Raw genomic sequence first — 23,394 nt, 5'->3', positions numbered from 1 at the left:
CCGTGTTATGTGCTATGAGGGACCTCGCGTTGATAAGGGCACCTGAAAGGGTAGGATTGTATTTCTTTCTTGGGTAGGTCTTAGTTTGTGGTGCTTGGATCTCTTTTGGTTGTAAGGAGAGTAAGTCTGCATTTTAGGCAGTCTTTCAGCAGCTACGGCAGATGGGTTAGGGTCAGAGGCAGTTTGGGTTGGTGTGAAGACCACTGGTCTAGTTCTTTTGTTTTTAAGATCATAAGGTCGTGGCAGCCTAGCTCTGAGTCGGGTGTTTCTCTCCTGCAGATTGCAAGGTATAGAGTTAGTGTAGGCCATTATTGTGGTGGTTATTAGAGTAGCCCAGAGTAGGCAACAGAGTGTATATAAAAGGTGAGTCTTAGTGGTGCGCATGTTAGGTTATGTGGTCACGCCAGCGTTAGATAAGAAGGTGCTGCGTAGGTGTTAGTTATAGGTGCTGGGCATAGGTAACATTGGTACTAACATGTCAGACTCTGTGGTGGCCTGATGCTGAAGTAGGCTGCAAGGGAGGTCTGGCATGCGGTTTACACTGGTGCAGTTAATGCAGACTAGCAATGTACTGGCTTAGAAACACAGGCTAACGGTAGGTACAGCAGGTCTAGTAGGATATAGGTGCCGAGGCTAGAATGGCCCAAGTGGACATAGTTACTCTCAGCAGAGTCTGGCCGAAGCCTAGGCTGTTAGGAGGGGCATGTCCCTATGGTGGGGAACAGTTACAATAATAATAAGGCAGTGGCCAGACGGCTTAGCGGTCTATAATGCCAAAGATGGAGTCAAATAGCTAAGGTACATATAGTAGTTCTCTACGATCGTGGAAGGTAATTTATTCAACATAAATGCAGTTGTTACAATACAGTTGTAATTCCAATGCCTGGAGAGGTGGCAAGTCACTGTGCCCTACACTATCTGGTACTTTGTGGCCTTGATAGTCAGGCCTGCATTCTGCAGCGCCTGAAGCACTGGTTTCAGGTGGGATGCATGATCCTCCCAGGTGTTGATGAACACAGCAATGTCGTCTAGATCAGCAACGCGGAAGTTTCCAGTCCGGACAAAACCTGGTTAACATCCTCTGAAAAGTGGCAGGGAGATTCTTCAACCTGAAGGGCATCACAGTAAACTGATAATGTCCTTCTGGGGTTGAGAATGCCAACCTCTCTTTTGCACCATCTGTCAAGCCGACCTGCCAATACCACGCTGTGAGGTCAAAAGTACTCATGTACTTGGCAGCACCAAGCTGGCCGGTCAATGAACGCATCTGCCTGAGAAATGGGGTGAGCATCTGTCTTCGTGACAGAATTGAGCCCCCTGTACTCCACACAAACTTCAGTCTCCCCACTACCGGTCTTTTTAGGGACCGGTACCACTGGGCTAGACCAGGGGCTGTGGGACGGTTCTATCACTCCTAGGGACAACATCTTGTACACTTCCTCCTGGATGACGTCCCTGACCTTTCCGGACAACCAGTGAATTCATTCTTCACATGCTTACGTTCTCCAATGTCCACATCATGGGTGCACCAATCTGTGCGACCTGGAGTCAGCGAAAACAGACCGGCAAACTGTCCCAGTAAACGGCGACAATGTCAGTTGCTGTTCTGACAAGTCCGTTGCAAGGTTGACACCTTCAACTGACCCATCTGAGGCTTCAGAGTGCAGGAGGTCTGTGAGGGGATTTGTCTCAATCTCTCAGTCAGTCGCTAACGCCATGACCAAGTCATCCCGGCTATAATGGGGTTTTAGCCAGTGGACGTGAAAAACCCTGAACATCTGTGTAAGCCCTTCCACATCAATGAGATCATTCACCTCACTGACCTTTTCTAGCACACAGTAAGGTCCAGTCCACTTGTCCTGAATGGCACTGGGTTTGACAGGCTCAATAATCACACGCACGGGCCTGGAGAATAGACTGTCACTGTGGCCTTTTGGTTGTGCCAGTGCTTCATCAGCTCCTGACTGGCCTTTAGATTCTTTGTTGGCTGTTCCATGTACTTTGCCATTCTAGACCGAAGGCAGAGAACAGTTTTTTTTTTAAAAACAATTTCATTGATTTTATTCAAAAAACAACTCAAACCAAACTTACAGTGGGTACATAATGTCAATCACAAATAAACTTACATTGCTATAGTCAAACCCACTGTATCTCCCCATCCCTCCCCTCCCTACTCCCCCCCTCATTTTCAGTCTCTCCCTCTTGCGGTAGGGATTCCTCTTCCACAGAACTCTGTGGGTCTCTATCACTTGGTCCATCATTCAAAGACCCAAATAGTTCAGCAATCAATTGCCTCCAACCCGATAGGGTTCTGGCTTCTTCTTCTGTCTCCCCTTTACACGCTTCCTGCCATACCACAGTTTCTGCCTCCGCCCACTTCTGCAGATCCTTCCACCACGTTTCCATTTTCGGTCTATGACATGCCTTCCAACCCATCGCAATCCTTCTCTTTGCTAGGACATACGCTAGATCTTTCAGTTTGCTTACGTGTTTAAGCTTACACGGTCTGGGAAAACCTACCAAACAAGCCCATGCAGTATCCACCTTCATATGGATCCCTTTGCCTTCCATTTTCTGCGCTATTTCCCCCCCCCCCCCAGTATCTCTCCATCAATGGGCACGCCCAAAACATATGCACCATTCCCGCATGTTCTTCATTACATTTAGGGCACACTTGACGTCCGGCATTCTTAAAATGTAGCTATCTTTTGATGCGTCAGGTATGCCCTGTGAGTTATATACAATTGTATCTGCTGTAACCTAGCATTTCTCGACACTTTATGATATCTTTGTGCTCTCTCCCACATCCCATCACTCATCGGGGCCCTACTTCTTCCCAGTCCAGTCTAAGTTGCACCACCTCCTTGCCCGCTTGGGACATTATCATCTCATATAATCGAGATGTTTCATGTCCCCCTTCCGATATATCATATATTGTATCTATAGTGGCGTCCGGTTCCTCCGCCAATACCACTTCAGACCAGGTGTCTTTAATTCGTTGCACCACACCGTGATACGTAATATATTGCCCACCATGCAACCCCATTAGTTCCACCAACTCCCCAAATTCCAATATCTTCCCCTGCTGCCACAAATCCCCCATCATTGCTATCCCCGCCAGTTCCCAGTGCCTCCTAATCATTAACCTTAGTTGCTTTTCTCTTCCCACCACAGTGACCAATGGGATCTGTGGGGAGCACAGGGATGGCTTTCCCATTAACTGGCACGTTCTTCGCCACATCCCCCAAATAAGGCTCATCATCCCCAGGCGGCCTTCCAACTCCGATTTAGGCAACCATATCATCTCTTGTAGAAAGTATGGGGCGCAGTCCCTCTGAAACAGCCTGTGTTCTAAGGTAGGCTCATCTGAGAGCCATTTAGCAACGTATTGTAATTGGCTCGCTACATAGTAAACTTCCCAGTTTGGTAATTTAATGCCTCCTCTATCGTATGGATTTTGTAATTTCCACAGGGCTACGCTGTTCCTCATCCCGTGCCATAAGAATTCCCTGCATATGCCACTCAGCCTAACAAAGAATTTCCTGGGTATGGAGTATGGGATGTTCGCGAAGCAGTGCAACAATCTGGGCAATGCCACCATCTTGAGCATCGCCCCCCGTCCCATCATCGCCAAGGGGAGCTTCACCCAAAACTTAATGCTACTCTCCAATTTCTTAACTGTTCTCCCCGTGTTAGGTTTATGTTCAGCTTCTACCGTATGATACATCTACTCCAAGATATCTGAATGTGTCAACCTCCCATGGGATCTGTAGAATCGGCAAATGCTCAAACGGGAGCCCTCTATACCTGCCCAGCGGGAACATGCAGGACTTACTTGGGTTCACAGCTATGCCTGATAATTCTGCAAACCTCTTCATCACTTCTAATATATATTGGAGGTTCTCTTCTGGGTAGCGCAAATACAGTAACATATCATCTGCATACAATGAGATTAGATGTGGAGTCTCCCCAACGACATTACATCATATTGCTGCCTTAAATAAATCGCCTGGGGTTCTAAGGCCAAGATATACAGCATGGGGGACCATGGCCAGCCCTGCCTGGTGCCTCTGCTAAGTTGCCATCTTTCAGAAACTACAGCTCCGGTCTTCACTCTAGCAAGTGGTGCACTGTATAGCAGTTTGACCCCTTGGAGATATCCTGGTCCCATACCATAATTGGCTAGGGCCGCAGTTAACCAGGGCCATTTGACCAAATCAAATGCCTTGATCGCATCGAATGATACTTTCGCCATCTCGCTTGCGTCTCCATTGGTATGTTCAATAACTCGGTGGAGTCGCCTCAGATTATTTGTGATGTTTCTGTTCGGGACATATCCTGTTTGATCTGGGTGTATTAACTTATTAATGACCTTCTTTAGTCTATTCGCCAAGACCGCTGTCAGACTTTTGCTGTCTTGGTTTAACATCGACAAGGGTCTGTAAGAGCCACAGTCGCTCCCAGGCTCATTGGGTTTGGGAAGTGGCATAATGACTGCTTCACGTAAGGATTCCGGTAACTTCCCAGCTTCATATGCTTCGTTAAGCATCTCCAGCAGCGGGGGGAGCACCTCTGTTTTATATGCTTTATAGAATTCGCTTGGGAGTCCATCAGTTCCCGGGGTTTTGCACGTGGGCAGTTGCCTCACTGCCTCTTCTAATTCCTCTAGGGTCATCGGGGCATCTAGTTCCTCCCTCTCCTCTGCACTGATCTGGTGTAGTCCAATATCTTCCAATGTGCCTCCTATCTCTACACTGCTGCTTCCTGCCTCATCCCCATACAGGCACCTATAATACTCTGAAAATTCCTGATTAACCCCCTCTTGTGTGTCTGTTATACTCCATCCTTTCACTATCGTTCTAATTGGGGGCTTAGGGGTCTCGTTTTTATATAGCCATGCCAGGACTCTCCCCGGTTTGTCCCCTCCTGCATGCGGTCTCTATATACTTTTTATAGTTGAGGTTGCATAACCTTTCCCAGCATACTGCACATTTCTGTTGCAGGCCAAGAACATTCTCCATGTCTTCCTTGGTATTACTACCCCTTTCCGACACCCTTTCTAGCTCCTTTTCAGCTTCCTGCAGACCGGTCAGGATCCCCTTCTGCAGTCCCCCAGACTTGGCTATGGCAATCCCCCTCACCACCACCTTAAAGGCTTCCCAGAGTGTGCCCGCTGTCTTAACACTGCCAGGGTTTATCGCAAAATAACTTATTTCCTCTCGCATGTCCTCCCTGAATACGTAGTCTTTCAGCGCCTCAGCACGCAGGCGCCATGTGGGTATCCTTCCCCTCAGGGGTCGGTATTGCCACACTAACATCAGTGGCGAGTGGTCTGAGAGGACCCTCGCTTTATATTCCGCTTGCGTTATTTCAGTCATTACTTCATGTGTGACAAACACAGTCTAGTATAACGGCCCTGAGGGGCCGCATAGTGTGAATACGGTCTATCCTGTGGATGGCGTGATCTCCACGCATCGTCGAGCCCAAAGTCTGCCAATATTGACTGCAATGTCTTTGCAGCCAGAGTGGGTCTGTCTACCTTTGTGTCCTATCGATCTATTTTGGGATTTAACACACAATTTAAATTACCCCACCATATCACCGCCTCCCCCACGCTACCACCGAGTTTACTATACAGGGTTCTAAAGTACGCTGCCGTGTCCTGATTCGGGGCATAAGTATTTACAATACATATCTCTCCATTTTCCACCAGCCCTTTCATGACCACCATCCTGCCGTCCGACTCCGCTGCCGAATGCAACAGCTGGAACGGGACATGTGGGGCCACCCATGCAATTACCCCCCCCCTTGCATAGGCTGAGCATGCTGCCCCCTACTACCGTCCCTTTCCACTTCTTCCGTAGCACTTCCAGTTTTTCCTGCGTTAAGTGAGTTTCTTGTAACAAGGCTATGTCCACTTTCTGCCTGCGCAGGTACATCATAACCTTGTTTTTTTTCAGATAGCTGTTGAGCCCCCTAACATTCCAAGTAACTATCTTAAGGTCTCCCATGGTTCATTTAGTTTTTCCCGGGGGTGTAGGCTCGCACCCCAATTTACCACCGTCCCCAACTACAACAAACCACTGCACACCCCCCTGCCCTCCTCACCCCCGCCCCCCAGCCTCGACCCCAACCCCAACCCCAACAAATGCCCAGCTCCATCCCTGGATCTCCGGCCCTCCTGCGTTTGGTTCTGCCCTAGGAAGCCCAGGCCCAGAACCCAGCAGGGTGTCACCAGACTACCAGTGACCTAACTAAGCTTCTAGTTGTGGGGGTGTGAGGTCATGCTCCGTGTAACTCCTATACTAATCAAGGTTTCCAGTGCCACTGGATCGTACGTATGACTGTAGCTCCAAGCCTACTTCCCCACCAGTTATTGCAGTGCTATATTCAAGTCCCATTGGCATAAGCTGCAGCACATAGGGCGCTCCAGACGCATATTACTTATCTCCGCCTTCATCCTCCTGGACATCCGGTTCCTGGGGGCAGTTCTGCGCGTCCAACCATCCCATGGCATCCTCTGGGGTGTCGAAAAACCAAGTTCTGCTCTTGTGGAATACCTCGCTGGGTAGAGCAAAATGTACTTCTGGCCTGCTTCCCGCAATCTCCTTTTCACAGACCCAAAGTTCATGCAGCTGCGCTGTACCTGCAAGGTGTAGTCCGGTTGTATGCCGTTATGTTCGCTGCCCCCCTTTGAATCGTGCCGCCCTTCCTAAAGTGTTCAAGGATCTTCTCTCGGTCCCGGTAGTTTAGGATCTGAGCGATCATTGGCTGGGGGGGTATCCTGGCAGAGGCTTCCTCATCAGAGCCCTGTGCGCTCCCTCTACCGCAAACCCCTAGCCCCCCCCCCCAAAGTTATCTCCTGCAGTAGCATGGACTATGTATTCCGTGGCGTTCGCTCCCTCAGCCCCTTCTGGCAATCCGACAATGCGAATATTGTTCCTCTGAGCGCATCCCTCTGCCTCTTCCGCCCTGTTTTCCAGGTTGCCCACACGTTGCACTAGGGCGTGAAGTTCCGATTTGTGGGACGCACAGGCCGCCATGTTCGGGGCTACCTCTTTTTCCAGGCTCCCCGTGCGCTCAGCCAGTGACCTTACGTCTTGCCGGAGAAGGTTTACGTCCTCCTGCACTTCTCCGACTTCAGCTCTAGTGCAGCTTTCTGTTCATCCATTGCCAGGCTCAGTTAGTCTCCCAGGCCACTTTTAAGTCTGCCATCGCCGCAAGCACCTCCTTGTTGCCCATTGCGTCTGGGCCCCCTTCGGGGGGGTCTTGTCTTTCTTCCTGGCCCCTTCTGCGTCTGTTGGTGTTTTAGCAAAATCGCCCAGTGTGGGCCGTTTGCCTTTTTGTCCAAGGGGTTTGTTGGACATCTTAGTGCTCGAAATTTTTAAACAAGTAGCGGGACTGTAATTATTGTGCTGGACAGATTAAGAAGGAAGGGGACAATGCACAGCACGTTTTCAGGGTTCAGACGTTCTGGTTGGCATCCTCTTAAGTTTTAGACAGTCTTCAGTTTAGCTGTAGCTGACATCCAGTGGTACCAATGAGAAGCGTGCTCAACGCCCTCAGTAACAGTTCATGTTCCCGAGTGATGAAAAAGGTCTGCAAAATGTAGTGGTGCACGACCACTGCATTAAACTCTAGTCTCCACCAGGGGTTGCATCAGGGTTGTTTCCTTTCAGTGCAAAACAGCTGTGCCCTGCCCGTGTCTTCCTGCATACATGTGGTGTCTTTGCCCTCTGCCAGGAGTCTCGATGCATTAATCAGCCTGCCCGTGTCATGAATGTGCCTTGCTTCCTTGCTAAGTGAGAATGCTGACTCTCCGCTCGAATGTCAATTACACGTGCACTGGTTTGCGAGCCCCGCTCCCTTCGGTCCTGTACCTGCTACTATGTAGCCTCTCGCTGTGCCCATTGCAGAGCGTTCGTGTTTGTTTTATACAAATCAATTGTCGAGCCGTCTTAGTGCGCCACATATCAGATGTTTAAGGAGGACGTTCCTCCAGTGTTGATTGACTTGTAAGGGCTTGCGGCTTCAGGCGGCTGTGTTGCCGCTCCACAAACCTGCCTCCGGTGGGTTGCCCGTTCCAAGTTAAGCGCCTGTTTCGTCACACTGCCTCTTCACGCAGTGCTACCTCCACCATGCTCGTATTTCCGACTCCCGGGCTCAATCGTCCGGACCTTCGATTTCTCGTCAGCACTGCGCTCCGTAACCTAGCGCTCTCACACGCCGCTGCAGGCTTCCTCTGCCTGCTGCTGCCGTCTTGCCTGCTGATATTTCCCTTGTTTTGCGGACCTTCCGCCCCCGAGCGGGTTCTATTAAGTTGGCCTCTCGCAGACTCTTCAAACGGGTGCGGCGCTATGCTGCGGTGCATCCCTTTGTTCGTGCAGCGCCATCTTGTTTTCACCAGTGACCCGAACTCTTCAAACTTCGCCGGCTCATAGTTCTGTCCATAGCCTGTCAATCACATTAGACTTTCGTCCGCTGCATGCTCTATATATTCTTGCTTCTGTGGGTAATCTTTAACCCTTTACAGCCGGTTCCAAGTGCCTTTTTTCCTCCGGATCAACGCATTTGCAGGAGCCCACAGGGATCCCAACCTACTCCGTGGCTATGTGGCCACGCCCCCCAGAGTACATAGTTCACCACATCTCATGATGGGGATGAGGGTTTGCTTTCCCATCCCTCCTTCACTAGACTGAGGGGACCTCTTTCAGGGTGTCCAAACAGAAGCTGAAACCCTACCCAGGGTGTCCAAACAGAAGCTGAAACCCTACCCAGTGTTGTTGCACCTTCCTGTAGGCAAATAGAAGGCATGGCAGGAGTATATCCAATTATCTCCACAGGTGCTCTTCCAAGCCACCTATCATGCCTTTCAGAGTCGTGTTGAACTGCTCAACACGCCCATTGGTTTGTGGATGAAAGGAGGTAGAGAACCGGTAGGTGACTCCACACTCTTCCCACATAGCCTTCATATATGCCTATCTGAGGTTTGATCCCCTGTCAGAAACGACTTCCTTGAGGAATCCAACACGGGAGAATATCCCAATCAGAGCCTTTGCAACCATGGGGGCTTTGATGCTCCTCAGAGGGACAGCCTCAGGGTACCTCGTGGCGTGGTCCACCACCACCAAGATGTATCGGTTGCCTGAGCTGGTTTGAGGATCCAAAAGGACCCACAATATCCATGCCCATTCTCCCAAAAGGCTGCCCAACCACGGGTAGTGGAATTAAGGGGGCCTTTGTGGCACCACCTGACTTGCCAGAAGCTCGACAAGCCAGGCAGGACGGGACCAATTCTTTAGGTTTTACGCCGAACTGCAACCAGTAAAAGTGCGCAGGCATCCGGTCTGATGTCTTAGTTACTTCCAAGTGACCCGCTAAAGGGATTTGGTGAGCCAAATCCAAAAGGAAATCTTTGGCTTTTGGGAACCACCAACCTTCTGGTGTCCTCGCCCTCAGAATCCTTTGGCTCACTGTACATGAGTCCATCCTCCCAGTACACTGAACAGTCCAGGGACCTCGCCCTTCCCCTGCTCCTCCGCCTGCTTCCACAGACGCGACAGAGAGACACTTTCCAGGCTCTGTAAAAGTCAGTCTGATCTGGGCCCCCAGCTGATGCAAACTCATCCAGCTTGGGCAGACCCTTCAGATCTGTGCACACCTCGTCCTCCACCTCAGGTTCCTGCACTGTGCCTAGCAACTCTGAAGTAACGAGGTCCCCTGCTACCAAAGTAGGGTCCTCCGTGGCTACTAGCCACTCTCCTGCAGGAGTAGGCGACTTCGTCTGTGGAACTGGACTAGGGGCTACCGGCCACGCCAGTCCTTACAACAAGCCCTCTGGAAGCACTCCAGTTCCTAAGGCTTTCAGAGCATTCAATCTGGCGTGCTCTTTGGCCCTCGATCGTGTAGCCGCTGCAACTATTTTGGGATCAGGAAGATCATTACCCAACAGACATGTGACGGGGATAGATTCTCACTGCTACACAGCACTGGGTCGTTACACCTCGCCAGCTGAACTCTACTATCGCCAAGGGGCGCACTCACTCTTACCATCACATCCAGTTAAGCACAACTCAGGCCCATCAATATACTGGCCTGGATGTGCCCACTTCCGGGTGAGAGAGGTGACACTAGCCGCAGTGTCTCGGACCGCAGGAGTTGTGTCCATTGATGTACACGTGCTCTAGATAGAATGGAGTATTATTGGGATCCAGTACCGTTCCCAGTCAGTGTAACCAATCCACATTCAGCCACTCCCTGGCCTTGTGGCAAATCCTCCTCCGAGGCCCACACTAAAGATGGCCTCCTTCATGAGTCCAACATTCACTATGGCTTGCTTGGGTAAACCCTTGCAAGCAGGATCCCCTTTCCTATGGCCCAGATCCTTACACACGAAACAGCCTTTGGGTGGTGAGAACGCAGGTGTCCCAGTGTTAGGGGTGCCTGCACTCTTTTTCCGTGTGCACGGCTGAACTAGAGTTTGGGGGTTTCTCTTTGCTCTTTTGGGCACCTGACTTGGAAGAGGATTGGGTTGGACCTTTGTCCTTCCCATCCTGGTTTACTTTGTCTGCTGATTTCTCTTCCGGTTTGGGTGTGCTCTCCTGAGCCTTTTTTCGGGACGCCGAGTACTCGCAAACCTGTAGGCAGTCTTTGCAAGCTCCCTAGGATCTGTGATAGTCTTGTCCACTAGGTCAACCTCACTATTTTTCCAACACATGCTCACACGGAAACAAATTGTACATCCCTTTAAATGTGTCAACTTTTAGTCACCCACCCGCTCAGATATTTCAACAAGTGTGTTAACGCTTCAAATGTCCGCCCACTTTTCTTTCTGAGCTCTCTGAAGCTCTTGAGATGCTGTTCTGGGGTTTTATAGAAGTTCCTGAGGAGGGCCGCCCTCATAAACAGGCTTTTCCTCAGGAGTTAACTGTAGAATCTCACCAGTCCCTGGTGTCGGTAAGCGGCTCATCACGGCTGCAACCCACAGTACCTCATCGACGACCTACAGCTGGAATGCCAGCATGAGCGCTTCAAACCAGTCAAAAATATCGTTCCCCACTTCATAAGGCAACACTAAGTCTTTGGGGGATGTGCCGCTGCGGCTTTTCCCGCGGTGTCTGACTCCATCTGCAGCACCGTGTCATTATTTATGCTGTGCAGTATCGTCACCCGCATTTCCGTGTGATGACGCCACTGTATAAACATTGGCCCTCACGCACCCACTCTATATCTACTTCATTCAGTTGCACTTATTTTTCCTTTTTTAGTGATTTATGTGCCCACTGATCTTTTAAGACTATTTGTATACATATACTCATAGCCCTACCATGATATAAAACACGGTCAACCCAAGATATACGTCACACGCGCATGCCCGTGGTGACGTCACAATACTGCACAGCATAAATAATGACACGGTGCTGCAGATGGAGTCAGACACCGCTCCTGGTATCCGGATTCCATTCTGCAGCAGTAAGTGATATAGGTAAGAACACTCTGCCCATAGATTACTACAAATGCAGGCTTCTCCTTTTTACGTTTCTGTAGCTGCACCACTCAATTTTGAGCAGGCGCCAGCTAACCTTTGTACCTATCCCTCTTCTCCAGATCACGCTCACCTCTAGAGACCAGCATTTTGGTGACCGCCATTTTGGCCATCTTCCAAGTGAATCTTCCCACTATCCACTGTAAGTGCAATTTTGCTTTTTTATTGACCACTTGTTAGCCATCATAGTTTTATTTATTCTTGGTTTAACTTCCCTCTTCTTCAGATCTCGTGCACCACTAGAGGTAAGCATTTGGTTGACCACCTTTTCTTCCAAGGGAACCTTCCCACTAACCATTTTAAGTGTATTTCCGCCATTTCAAGGACCACTTGCCAGCCATCTCAATCGGCAGTACATGTATGTATGTATACTTTTTCATACACAGGACCTGGTTTCCAGAATTGAGAGAGCTTATAAATTGGCATTCTTTACATGAGCGAGCCTCATATCCCGGGAGATCCAGAAGCATCCTGAATAAACCTTTTATCTTAAGAAAAATCACAAAGTTTAGAATACTTTATTCTCCACTTTAAGTATGCTAGTATTATATGGCTTATACAGTTTGTCAGCTCCTTCAGGCTCCTTCCGTCAATGCATTTTTTCAGCAACTCTGGATTTAATATGATCTATGGATTTACCAATCAGATATAGAGAGGATTCCCATTGTACTGATATTCAAGTAATAACATGGTTTGCAACACAATTGTAACAATAATGGTACAACTTGGGGTCTGGTACCTAGAAGATGTAATGGAGTATGTTTCACAAATATGAGTTAAATTTCATGCTTTGACCTGTAATTGTTTGAAACTTAATGTAAATATTGTATATAATTTATTCTCAGAAACATAATTGCCCCTGATGAAGAGTGTATAACTCGAAACGCGTTAGGCCCTCAGACTACATCATCATGAATATGAAGATTGTTCCTTGTGACCTAATCTGATTGAATGAGCCTTATTTCTAAATCATTTTCGTTCTAATATATGTAATATAAATACCTACCTGAATCACTGATTAGTTAAAGTATATGAACTACTGGTCTGGTATTCCAGACACTCGATAGTGTGCAGGGGACGGGAGTTCCCGACGTTAGTTTTCTTGGTGTATCTGGAATGCCAGCCGAGGCGTGCCGGACGGCTCTAGTGACTGTGGCGTGACAACAGTCAGCGGTGGAGCTAGGTGCGGTACGAGGACTCAACCGTCTCGAAATGGTCCTTAAAAAGATCGACGCTGGACGATGCTTGCGTGGCACTCCTAGCTTCTAAACAGAGCTTGTGTCCTTTCAAGGCGGACGGAGGGTGTTAGCAGGCAACAGCCTTGTCCTTTGTCCGGAGACTCTCCGGCACTCCCACCTAAGAAGCTTGCTGTCAGAACCTAGCAGGGCATGCTGGATTGGTACTGGACCTGGAGCTGCTGGACGGGTCCTCCAAGTCCGGTATCTCCCTCTGTTCCCTGGGAGATGTTTAGTGCAGGCATCTTACTTCCCTTTTGGAACTCCTGGCCTTCCTTCACTGCGACTGTACTTCAGCTCTGGTCCAAATGAGTCATTCTTACTCCTTGCAAAGTCTTCAGATCTCATCAGTGAGGGGCTCCGCCCGCTTTTAAAGCAAAACTGGACCCAGGGATTGGTGTAGGCCACGCCTAACTTAAGTGAGCCAATACTGGGTCTCCATTAACAATCTTCAGTAATGCTGCAGGCAGGTCAGAACCAGGGCGCTTGGAAACAGACAGGGGAAGGATGACAACATCTACTTCAAGTCCCAACCATCTTCCTGTCTGCTGTACATCAAAGTGTCTCCCTAATTAATTGAGCCCGATGCGGCGCTTGTTCACATGGGCCTCCTTTAAAGTAGGGGTTTTGCAGGTAGACTTGTCTTCTACAATTCACATGCTTCCCTGCATTGGAAGGAGTGGTTCCAAACAGGATATTCACTGTGCTTTCCTACCGAGGAGGGGTGTTGGTACCAGGTTGACAAATTGCATTACAAAGATGTGTTGGCATCTTGTCTCGATTGTCACTTCCTGCACCCATGCCTTCCCAGAGGCCTGCTAATTAATATTCTTCAGTTTAGTTTAGTTTGTTTATTTATAAAGCGCATCCGAACCCTCAGGTAACTGGGCGCATAGTCATGTGTACAGCAAGGTTACATATCGTTGCACAAACATCGTATAACAGACGGAGCGTACATTAGTCCAAGCTCCGAGTGCTTACATACAAGAGTAGAATATACCAAGAAAAGAGGTATGTACAAAGAATATGGGATGAGGAATAATAGTTACAGTGGCTAATGCGGACCAGGTTACAGGTTGGTCCCGAGTATGCTGTAGGTAGAGTAAGCATTGCTACAGGTGTAGAGCGGCGGCTAGCAGGTCATGATGGTGTTAATCTGGGTGTTCAGGCTAATAGCCAAGATTTTACCATAGCTCTGAATGGCCAGAATGCAACTTCCGATCTAATTGTAGTGGGGAGGGTGTTCCAACATTGTGCTGCAAGCACTCGAAAACTGGAACCCCCCTGCTGTTTTTAGGTTGAAATTCGGGATCTTTAGTTGGTGTAGGTAAGGTGTTCGGGTGGGTCTAGTGGGGCAGTGTCTAGAGAATTTGTCAGAAAGATACCGTGGGGCAGTGTGAGATAGGCACTTGTGGGTGATGACCAGTGTTCTTAGTTTAATTCTGTCCCGGATCGGGAGCCAGTGGACTTCTTTTCTAGTCGTAGATATGTGCGCCTTGCGCGGGAGGTTGAGGGCACATCTAAGTGCATTATTTTGCAGGATCTGGAGTCTATTCGAGTTTTTAGTGGAAGTGCCTAAGTAGAGTGTGTTACAATAGTCTAATTTAGACAATATCAGCGCTCTAGAAAGGGTGAGGCAGCTAGAGGTGGAGAGAAAAGGCCTGCAGGCATTGATCAATTTATTGGTGTGTGAGGTAGCTGAGATGGTAGAATTTATTTGTTTCTTTAGTGAAAGGGTAGAATCTAGATATACACCTAATGTTTTAACCTCTTTGGAGACTTTTATGATGTTGCCATCAATAGTAAAGGAGTGGTACCTTTGGTCCAGTTTGTTGAGGCGCGCTTGGGAGCCTACGATAAGCAGTTCTGTCTTATCGTCGTTAAGGCAGAGACTGTGTGTGGCCATCCATGTTTGGATTTCTGAGTAGATATCATTAAGCTTGGCAACATCTTCCTCGTAGCTACCAGTGAGCGTGATGAGGACCTGGGTGTCGTCAGCATAATTAGTGTAGCTGACACCCAGATCGTCAAGACAGTCAAATAGGAGCTTTGTGAAAATGTTGTAAAGTGTGGGAGAAATGCAGGAGTCTTGTGGCACTCCACATGTGATTGGGATGGGGATGGGGTCCACAGCCGCGGAGGGGGCGAAGACTAGTCGTTCTGTCAGACAGAAATGACTAGATCCACTTAGTGGCATTCTGGGAGAATGCAGCAGCCGAGGAGAGGTGTTGAGTGAGGATCTGGTGGTCGACCAGATCAAAGGCAGCAGAGATCCAACAAGAGCAAAATGGCCAGTTTGCCCTTGTCTTTGGGGTCATCCATTTGGATTTTAGATCCAAGAGGGCAGTTTCAGTCCTGTGCCTTGGTCTGAAGCCGGATTGTCGCAGGCCTAGGAGATTGTTTTCTTCCAAATGTTGTTGTATTTGGAGATAGGCTACCCTGTCCAAAATTGTGAGGAGAAATGGGACTGTGGTGATGGGCCTGTAATTTGTGGGAATGTTGGGCTCTAGATTCGGTTTTTTGAGCAGGGGTAGGACCCACGCTTCTTTGAGGTTGTTGGGGACCACTGAGTTCTTGAAGGAGGAGTTGATCAGAGAGGTGATGAGAGGCTTACTCATTAGCACCATCTTTGATGACGGATGCTGGGCAAATGTCACCTTTGCAATTGGATGGTTTGAGACTGACTATTATCTTGATTACTTCCTCTTCTGTGACTGGAGAGAAGTGGAAGGATGGGCAGATAGGGGTAATGTGGTTAATTTTGCTGCTGCGGTTCTGTAAAGAGGCAAGGCTAGCCTTTTTTGCTTTTATCTTAGTTTGTAGGAGGGCAATTTTGTTAGCAAGGGCGAGCTGGATATTGTTACACCAGGCCTCGTCTTTGATGCAGTCCTCTGTAGGGGGCAGTGGTGATTCAAGTTCTCTTAGTATAGAGAAGAGTTCTTTGGTGCCAGATTTGGCATTTTGTATTCTCAAATTGTAGATCTCTTTCTTGGCATTTAAGATGGCGGATTTGTAGGTGGAGGCAGCTGAGGCAAATTTGTCTTTAGTGGAGAGAGAAGGGGCTTTTCTCCAGCTGGTTTCTGCAGTTCTTTTAATATTGCGGAGAGCTTTTAATTCTGCTGAGAACCATTTGTTGGAATGGGCAATAGGTTTGGATTTTCGTTGTTTGAGAGGAGCTATTTGGTTAAGGGCTAGTTCTAAAGTATTGTTATAAAGGTCTACTATGGCTGCTGGGTTGTTTTTTTGCGTAGGTAGATTAGCTTTACTGATAGGCGCGAGAAGAGGTTTGAGGTTTTCTATAGTGATGTTGCGGTTGTTTCTGGAGATTATTTGAGGTAGCTTTGTGAGTTGTGTGATAGGTGGTGGTGATCTGGGTAAGGAGAAGGTAATGAGATGATGGTCAGTCCAAGCACAAGGTGTGATGTCAGTCAGTGAAAGGTTACAATTAGCATCTGCAAGCCAATCTAAGGATTTTCCTTTTGTGTGTGTAGGTTGGTTAATGTGTTGGGTGAAGCCTAGATGAGTAATCGTGTCGTTTAGGGAAGTGGCTTGGTTGTCATTAGGGTCGTTGAGTCCCAGATTGAAATCTCCCAGAATGATGATTTGGGATTTTGGTTTCAAATTGGTAGTGAGTAGGAGAGAGATATCCTCTTCAAAGGAGGAGGGGGGGACCTGGGGGTCTGTATATAATATGGCGCAAGATGGTTTGTGTCAGATAATGGGAGTTTGACAGATAGTTCAGCAGAAGGTAGGGTTGTGCTGGTTACTTCTCTGATATTAAGGGTGGATTTTGCATTAATTGCTATTCCTCCGCCTAGTCCACTTTTCCTGTCAGCTCGGATGATGTAGTTGTCTGGCATGGCTAGTGCTATTGTGGGACCAGCTGCTGGGTGGAGCCATGTCTCCGTGATGGCGATAAAGTCTAGGTGGTTAGTGGGTATCATTTCAGCGACATCAGTTGAGTGGGCGACCAATGAGCGAGCGTTGATGAGGGCTCCCTTGATAGAGGTCTGTGGCGGGTTAGTTTTCGTGTGTGATGGCGGGTGCGGTATAGTAAGGTTGTGACTGGGTGGGAGTTCAGAAGGTGAGGTGGGCTGCTTGGGGTTAATAGTCTGATTGGTGAGCATTCTAGTGAATTTTGTGACAAGATTCGTCCGATAGCCGAGTCTATCGTTTCTAGTTGTGGTCAATGGGGCTATGTTCAGGCATGTGGTAGAGGGTGCAACAAGGCGAGAGCCTAGTCTTATATTTCTAAGTGGTGTGGGACAGGGTATGCATGGTGAAGGTGGACGGGCGAATCTGTTTATCCATTCTATTGGAGATAGTAGGTCTGGGTAAAGTGGTGTGGTTGCGGAGCAACGGGAGGAGGGTAGCCATGGTTAAAGTGTGGCACCTCTAAGTGTGGCCATTGTAGGTGGCTTGGTTCTAATGGTGGTGGCAGTGAGATTCATAGGCTTTTAGCAAGAGTTCAGTGGTGACTACAGGTAGGGCACAACACAGCTCAAATGAGGTCTAATAGCGACCATAAGGCACACATCGGTTAAATGAGGTCTAATAGCGACCATAAGGCACAACACAGGTCAAATGAGATCTATTAGCAGCCATAGAGCACAACGCAGATCAAATGAGGTCTATTAGCGACCATAAGGCACAACACGGGTTAAACGAGGTCTATTAGCGACCATAAGGCACAACACCGGTTAAACGAGGTCTAATAGCGACCATAAGGCATCACACAGGTTAAATGAGGTCTATTAGCGGCCATAGGGCACAACGCAAATCGAAAGCAGCACATGATGCAGTGTGACAGCAGCTAGGTCCAGAGTAGTGCATCGTGTAATAGGTAGCGCCTAGGAATGGGTGACAGTTTACTGTAACTGTACAGTTTACTGTAATAGGTAGCGCCTAGGAATGGGTGACAGTTTACTCACATGGCCGACTGCATATGCAGGTGCATGGCTGTGATGGATCATTGATGGTGCCTCATCAGTAAAAGGAGGCTATAACGGATGCCCTGGGGAGTTCAATGGTTGTGGGCAGAATGTTCAGAGGGTGTTCAAGAAGGAACTTGTGGAGGGCAGCGTCTCTGGCCCAGGCTCAGAATGCTCGCAACAGGCCTTTGTGTGGCCTTCGTGTGCGCCGCCGTCGGATACGCCTGCCGGTGGGAGATTCGGTTCAAATGGAGGCTTAGCCTCGTTTCCGCGCCGCGAAGCGACCGGCATGCAGGGGTCAGGCAGGGCGATGAGACAAGGTCAGGCAGGCCTTGTAGTGTGCCCCGGAGAATGCCGTACAGCTAACAGCTGTAATCCTGGTGACTGTGGTGAGGAAGGGGCTCCAGCCCTCTTCCCTTGACGAGGGGGACAGAGTGAGGGTCCAGGGCGCAGGAACAGGCCTTTGTGTGGCCTTCATGTGCGCCGCCGTCGGATCCGCCTGCCGGCGGGAGATTCGGTTCAAATGGAGGCTTAGCCTCGTTTCCGCGCCGCGAAGCGCCCGGCATGCGGGGGTCAGGCAGGGCGATGAGACAAGGTCAGGCAGGCCTTGTAGTGTGCCCCGGAGAATGCCGTACAGCTAACAGCTGTAATCCTGGTGACTGTGGTGAAGAAGGGGCTCCAGCCCTCTGTATTCGCCGCCACCAGCAAGGTTTGACTATGGAGATGCAAATCCATGGGGCCTTGAAATTCTAATCAGGCTGTCCACGGCCACAGGCTATTGATGTACCCACGGCTATCGGTGGTCATCTACACATGACAAGGGAGGGCAGTGCTAGTAAAATGTGTCCTCCCAGAGTACAAGATTATTTTTTTGACGTGCAGTGAGCATGGAAAATATGTGCAGGAATGGCCCCACATTTTCAGAGGTTGTTCTCCCATCATTCATTCTTTTAAATAAACAAAAGAAGCCCATGCGAGCGCACTCTTCCTGTGCGGCTGGTCGAATCCCTCAAACCCACAGCAGGGAGTGCTCGGTGCAAACCACCCACCTCAACACTAAACCGGCCATGCTCTCTAGTCAACTCTTAATTCGCCCCCCCCGTTGTCCAACATCTGTCAAGCAGCTTAATGACAAGTTAAAACAGTGGACATTTAAGTACAGTGTCAAGTCAGGGCGAATGTGCAGTTTAGGCTGGGGGAATCGGAGAAACCTACTGGAGAAAGATTGGCATCACTGAAGGAGGATCAGATAATGGGCTAAAATGAAGGAAACTACACGCTGGGTGACTACCCTTACTCACACACAAATGCATAGCTCCCTGGCAGAACCCTCAAACGTACTGCCGGCAAGAGCCAGCCTGCACACACAGCAGCCAAGATAAGCAGGAAGGAGTGGCGTACATACTTAATCACACTAATGGGCTTCATGCTCTGCTCAATTGCCACCAGGATCCCGCCAGAGTCTAGGATGGCATAATAATGGGGCCCAGTCAGGGTCTTGCTCCAGGTATATCCGCCATCATCTGATATGTACACATCTGGGCTCATTACGGAGATGGCATCGCCAACGCTACCTGCAACAAAGAGTTAGAGTTACAGCCGCCACAGCTCTGTTAATTTAGATGCGCTAATCGAAGTCCCAGCCGAACAAACCTAAGGTTCTTCCCCAGTCTACACTTCTCATGGCCAGCACAATCTACTAACAGAAAAAACCTAAGGCAATAGCGAAGAAGGTGGAGCACGTTCTTGCTATGAATATATGGGAGGGTGAGATGCCTGTGCTGAGTTCACATGCCCTCCCATGGCTACAGTGCCGAGCCGCATACGTACAAGACCAAGCCCGTCAAAGTAAGTAACAGTTACCGTGAGCTATGACAATCCCAACAGCTTTGGGCTCAGAAAGTGGAGGCATTGGGACGTTGAGCTTCTGGGAGATACTGTATGAAGCATGAATATGAAGAGAGCACTGTATGGAAAAATAAAAAACATGGTTAATAAAGGAGCCAGCACATGCAGAGTGCGATGCGAGAAGCTAATGCAGCCAACACACTCAGAGTGCGACAGGAGTAGCTAATGCAGAGTGCGACGCAAGTAGCTAACCGAGCCAACACATGCAGATTGTGACGCACGCAGCTAATGCAGCCAACACACTCGCAGTGTGACGCGAGTACCTAACCGAGCCAGCACACGCAGAGTGTGACGCGAGTAGCTAACCGAGCCAGCACACGCAGAGTGTGACGCGAGTAGCTAACCGAGCCAGCACATGCAGCGTGTGATGTGGGTAGATAATGGAGCTGGCACATGCAGAGATGGATGCGAAATAGGACAAGGGTGCAGGGGGACTACAGGGAGAAATTACGCAAGTAGCACAAGAACAAGGCCGCAGGGGGAACAGAGGCAGCACAGCAGGGTGAAGTGCAGCGAGTAGCAGAAGAACAAGGTAAGGAGCACTGAGGATAAATGCAACAGGGCCAAAGACTGAACTGCAGCCGGCCAGAATGCATAACAGCAAATAAGAGCAGGTGTAAGCAAAGACACTGCAGGCATTGAAGGGACCAATGAGAAAAACGGCAGAGGCAACACAGACCATACACCCTAGACGGACGGAGTGAGCTCTCTAAATTAATGCATCGATAATAGAGACAGCACTGCACTTGGAGAGTAATAAGGGCAACAAGGATGCAGAGTGGTAGCACTAAAAGCAGCAGTGTAAACAGAGCCGGCGGTACTCATGGGAGCACTGTAGGCAGCAGTGTAAACAGAGCCGGCATACATATGGGAACACTGTAGGTAGCAGTGTAAACATATCTTGTGTTACTTATGGGAGCACTGTAAGCAGCAGTGTAAACAGAGCAGGTGTTACCAATGGGAGCACTGTAGGCACATGGTGGAGGAGAGAAAGTCAACTAGAACAGTGGTCTTCAAACTGTGGGGTTGTCCCCCCCCCCTCACCCCCCCGATCCATACAGGGGAAGAAGGATGGGGCGCAAAGCTTAACATTATGGTGACTGTTTTTAACAGAAAATAGAAGCATTTAATAGAAAATGACATGCATTACTTATTGTAAAAGCATTTCTGATGGTTGTATCTGCTTAGATTCACATGCTGTGCATAGTCCGAAATCCAGTGGTCACTGCGGAGTATTGCATCTTGTCTTTCGAAAGTCAAAAAAGGGACTTCGACATAGGCGTGTCTGTAATACTATAGTGATGTGTAGTGTACCCAAAATCCCTCACGCGTCGAGGTCCCTCTGTTTGTATTTTCTCTGCCATGAGGTAGCCTTATGACTAACGGGAATGAGTACAGAAAAGAGAGAAGTAATAAGGAATCTATGTTCCTTCCATCCGAGCGGGGAGGCAGGGAGGGCGCATGTGAATCTAAGCAGATACAATCATCAGAAATGCTTTTACGGTAAGTAATGCATGTCTTCTGATGCTTGTTAATCTGCTTAGAATCACATGCTGTGCATAGACTAGCGAGCAGTACCCGGAGTTGGAGGTGGGTTGTGAGAAGGAACAGTAGAGAAAAGATGTCTTAATACTGCCTGTCCCACCTGGGAGTCAGATCTAGAGTGTGCTTTGCAGATGGACTCAAGGGGAATATTTGCAATGAATGCTATGGATGCCCCAGTGCCTAGAGTAAAATGTGCTCTAGGCTTGAAGGGCAGTTCTCCCTTAGCAAGAGTGTAACAGAGTGATGCATTGGGCAATCCATCTAGATATAGTGGATTTGGAAACTGCATCTCCTCTTCCTGCTGCCACTGAGACGAAGAACTGATTAAGTCTTTCTCAGTGGTCTAGTTCTTTCCATATAAAACATGACTGCTCTGCGCACATCGTGTGTAGACTTTTTTCTCCCAAGTTTGATGGGTTCTGAAAGAACGTTGGTAGTTCTATAGACTGGTTGACATGGAATTTAGAAATGAAATTCGGTGCAAACCTAGGGTGTGTGCGTAGACCCACCTTGTCTTTGTGAACTGCTACAAAAGGGATCTAGTACAGAGAGTGCTTGCAGTTCACTCACCCTCCTAATGGAGGCGATAGCTATCAAGAAAGTAGTCTTAAGAGTGAGGTGCTTAAGGGTTGCTTTATGCATGGGTTCGAAGGGAGTGTCCATTAGACTGGTTAGTACCACATTCAGGTCCCATACGGGAGCTGGGTTCGATATGGGAGGGTGAATCCTTTTCACTCCCTCCATGAAGGCTTTAATAACTGGAACTTTCCACCATGGCACCTTATGTTGAGATGTAGTGTAGGCGGAGAGTACAGCTAGGTGAACTTTAATAGAATTAAAGACCAAACCGGAGTCCAACAAGTGAGTCAGGTATAGAACAATCTGTGTGGGAGAGCAGTCAACAGGGTTGATGCTCTTTGATTTACACCATATGACAAACCGTTTCCACTTGCTACAATAGCAGTAACGAGTGTTCGGTTTCCTTGCTTCTCTGAGAATGTCCATGCATCTCTGAGGGAACTGCAGATGCCCAAATTCTATGACCTCAGGAGCCAGGCTGCCAAGTTCAGGGTCTGTGGGCATGGGTGCAGCGTTTGGCCCCTGTCCTGTGACAGCATGTTGAACGGGCAGGGTAGTTTCACTGGAGGGGACAGTGACATCTCCATCGGATGAGTGAACCAGGGTTTGCGGGCCCACATGGGGGCCACCAGTATCATGGTAACTGGTTCCTGGTGCATCTTGTTCACTATCTTGTTGAGAAGAGGGTTGTGGGGTCGGGGGGGAAAAGCGTAGGAAAATTTCCTTGACCACGTTATCCAGAGACCGTTCCCCTTGGAGCGGTTCTGGGGGTACCTGGAGGCGTAATCTTGGCATTGGGTGTTCTCCAGAGTTGCAAACAAGTCGATTTCTGGGAAACCCCATTCTGCGAAAACTTTGGCGACAATGTCTTTGTGTAGTCGCCATTCGTACTCTGCGGGCAGAGGGAAGTCCCTGCTGAGTTCGTCTGCCAGAAGATGGAGTTCCCCTGGTACATGTTGAGATAACAGGAACATGTGTTGGAGAGCCCACTTCCAGATGTTCTGGGACAGCTTGGACAGTCCTGGAGAGCGAGTGCCCCCTTGCTTGTTCAGGTAGTAAATGGCCGTGGTGCTGTGTTAGGATCAGCACTGTATTCACTTCTAGGTGTGTCTGGAAAGCCTTCAGTGCTTTGAAGACTGCCAGAAGTTCCAGCAAGTTTATGTGTTTGGACGCCACACTCTGAGTCCAAACTCTGTGTGCAGTCTGATGGGATAGAGGAGCCCCCCTATATTGTGAGGGATGCGTCTGTGGTTAGAGTGGCTTTCACTGCGGGGGTTGCGAAAGGTTTCCCCACCACAAGGTTTTCTTTCGACCACCATCGCAGCGAGAGAACCAAGGCCTGCGAGACCACCATAGATCGTCCCATTGTCCGCTGGCCTGACACCCCTGCTGTTGAGCCACTCTTGCATTGGGCACATGCGCAGGCGCGCGTGAGGTACCAAATAAATACACAACGCCATCATTCCTAGCAATCGCATGGCCTTGCGTACCGTCACCTCCCCGACCAGCTACATATTTAGGGATCTGAAACAGCATGTTTTGGACCCTCTTGTTGGAGGGGTAGACGAGGCCGTCCTTTGTTCGAATTGGAGCCCCTAGGAATTGCTGGACTTGGCTGGGGTCTAGACTGACTTTTTGTTGATGGAGAAGC

The 23,394-nt window shown here is 49.0% G+C and overlaps 1 protein-coding gene across 3 annotated transcripts in view; it reads right to left on the bottom strand.

The window, feature by feature from the left end:
• The window catches only part of SORT1 (sortilin 1), a 226,828-nt gene that overhangs the window by 96,723 nt on the left and 106,711 nt on the right, over window positions 1–23,394 (bottom strand). For all 3 annotated transcript variants that reach the window (XM_069633008.1, XM_069633006.1, XM_069633007.1), the window contains exons 12-13: window positions 19,575–19,677; window positions 19,117–19,285 (exon numbers count right to left, since the gene is read on the bottom strand). In XM_069633008.1, coding sequence (XP_069489109.1) covers window positions 19,117–19,285; window positions 19,575–19,677 — 272 coding nt within the window. The remainder of the gene's footprint in view (window positions 1–19,116; window positions 19,286–19,574; window positions 19,678–23,394) is intronic.

Source organism: Ambystoma mexicanum, chromosome 13 (assembly GCF_040938575.1).
Source record: "Ambystoma mexicanum isolate Mex_15411 chromosome 13, UKY_AmexF1_1, whole genome shotgun sequence".
NCBI lineage: Eukaryota > Metazoa > Chordata > Amphibia > Caudata > Ambystomatidae > Ambystoma > Ambystoma mexicanum.
Note: the sequence above shows the minus strand (reverse complement) of the source record. Positions and strands in the feature narration are given on the sequence as shown.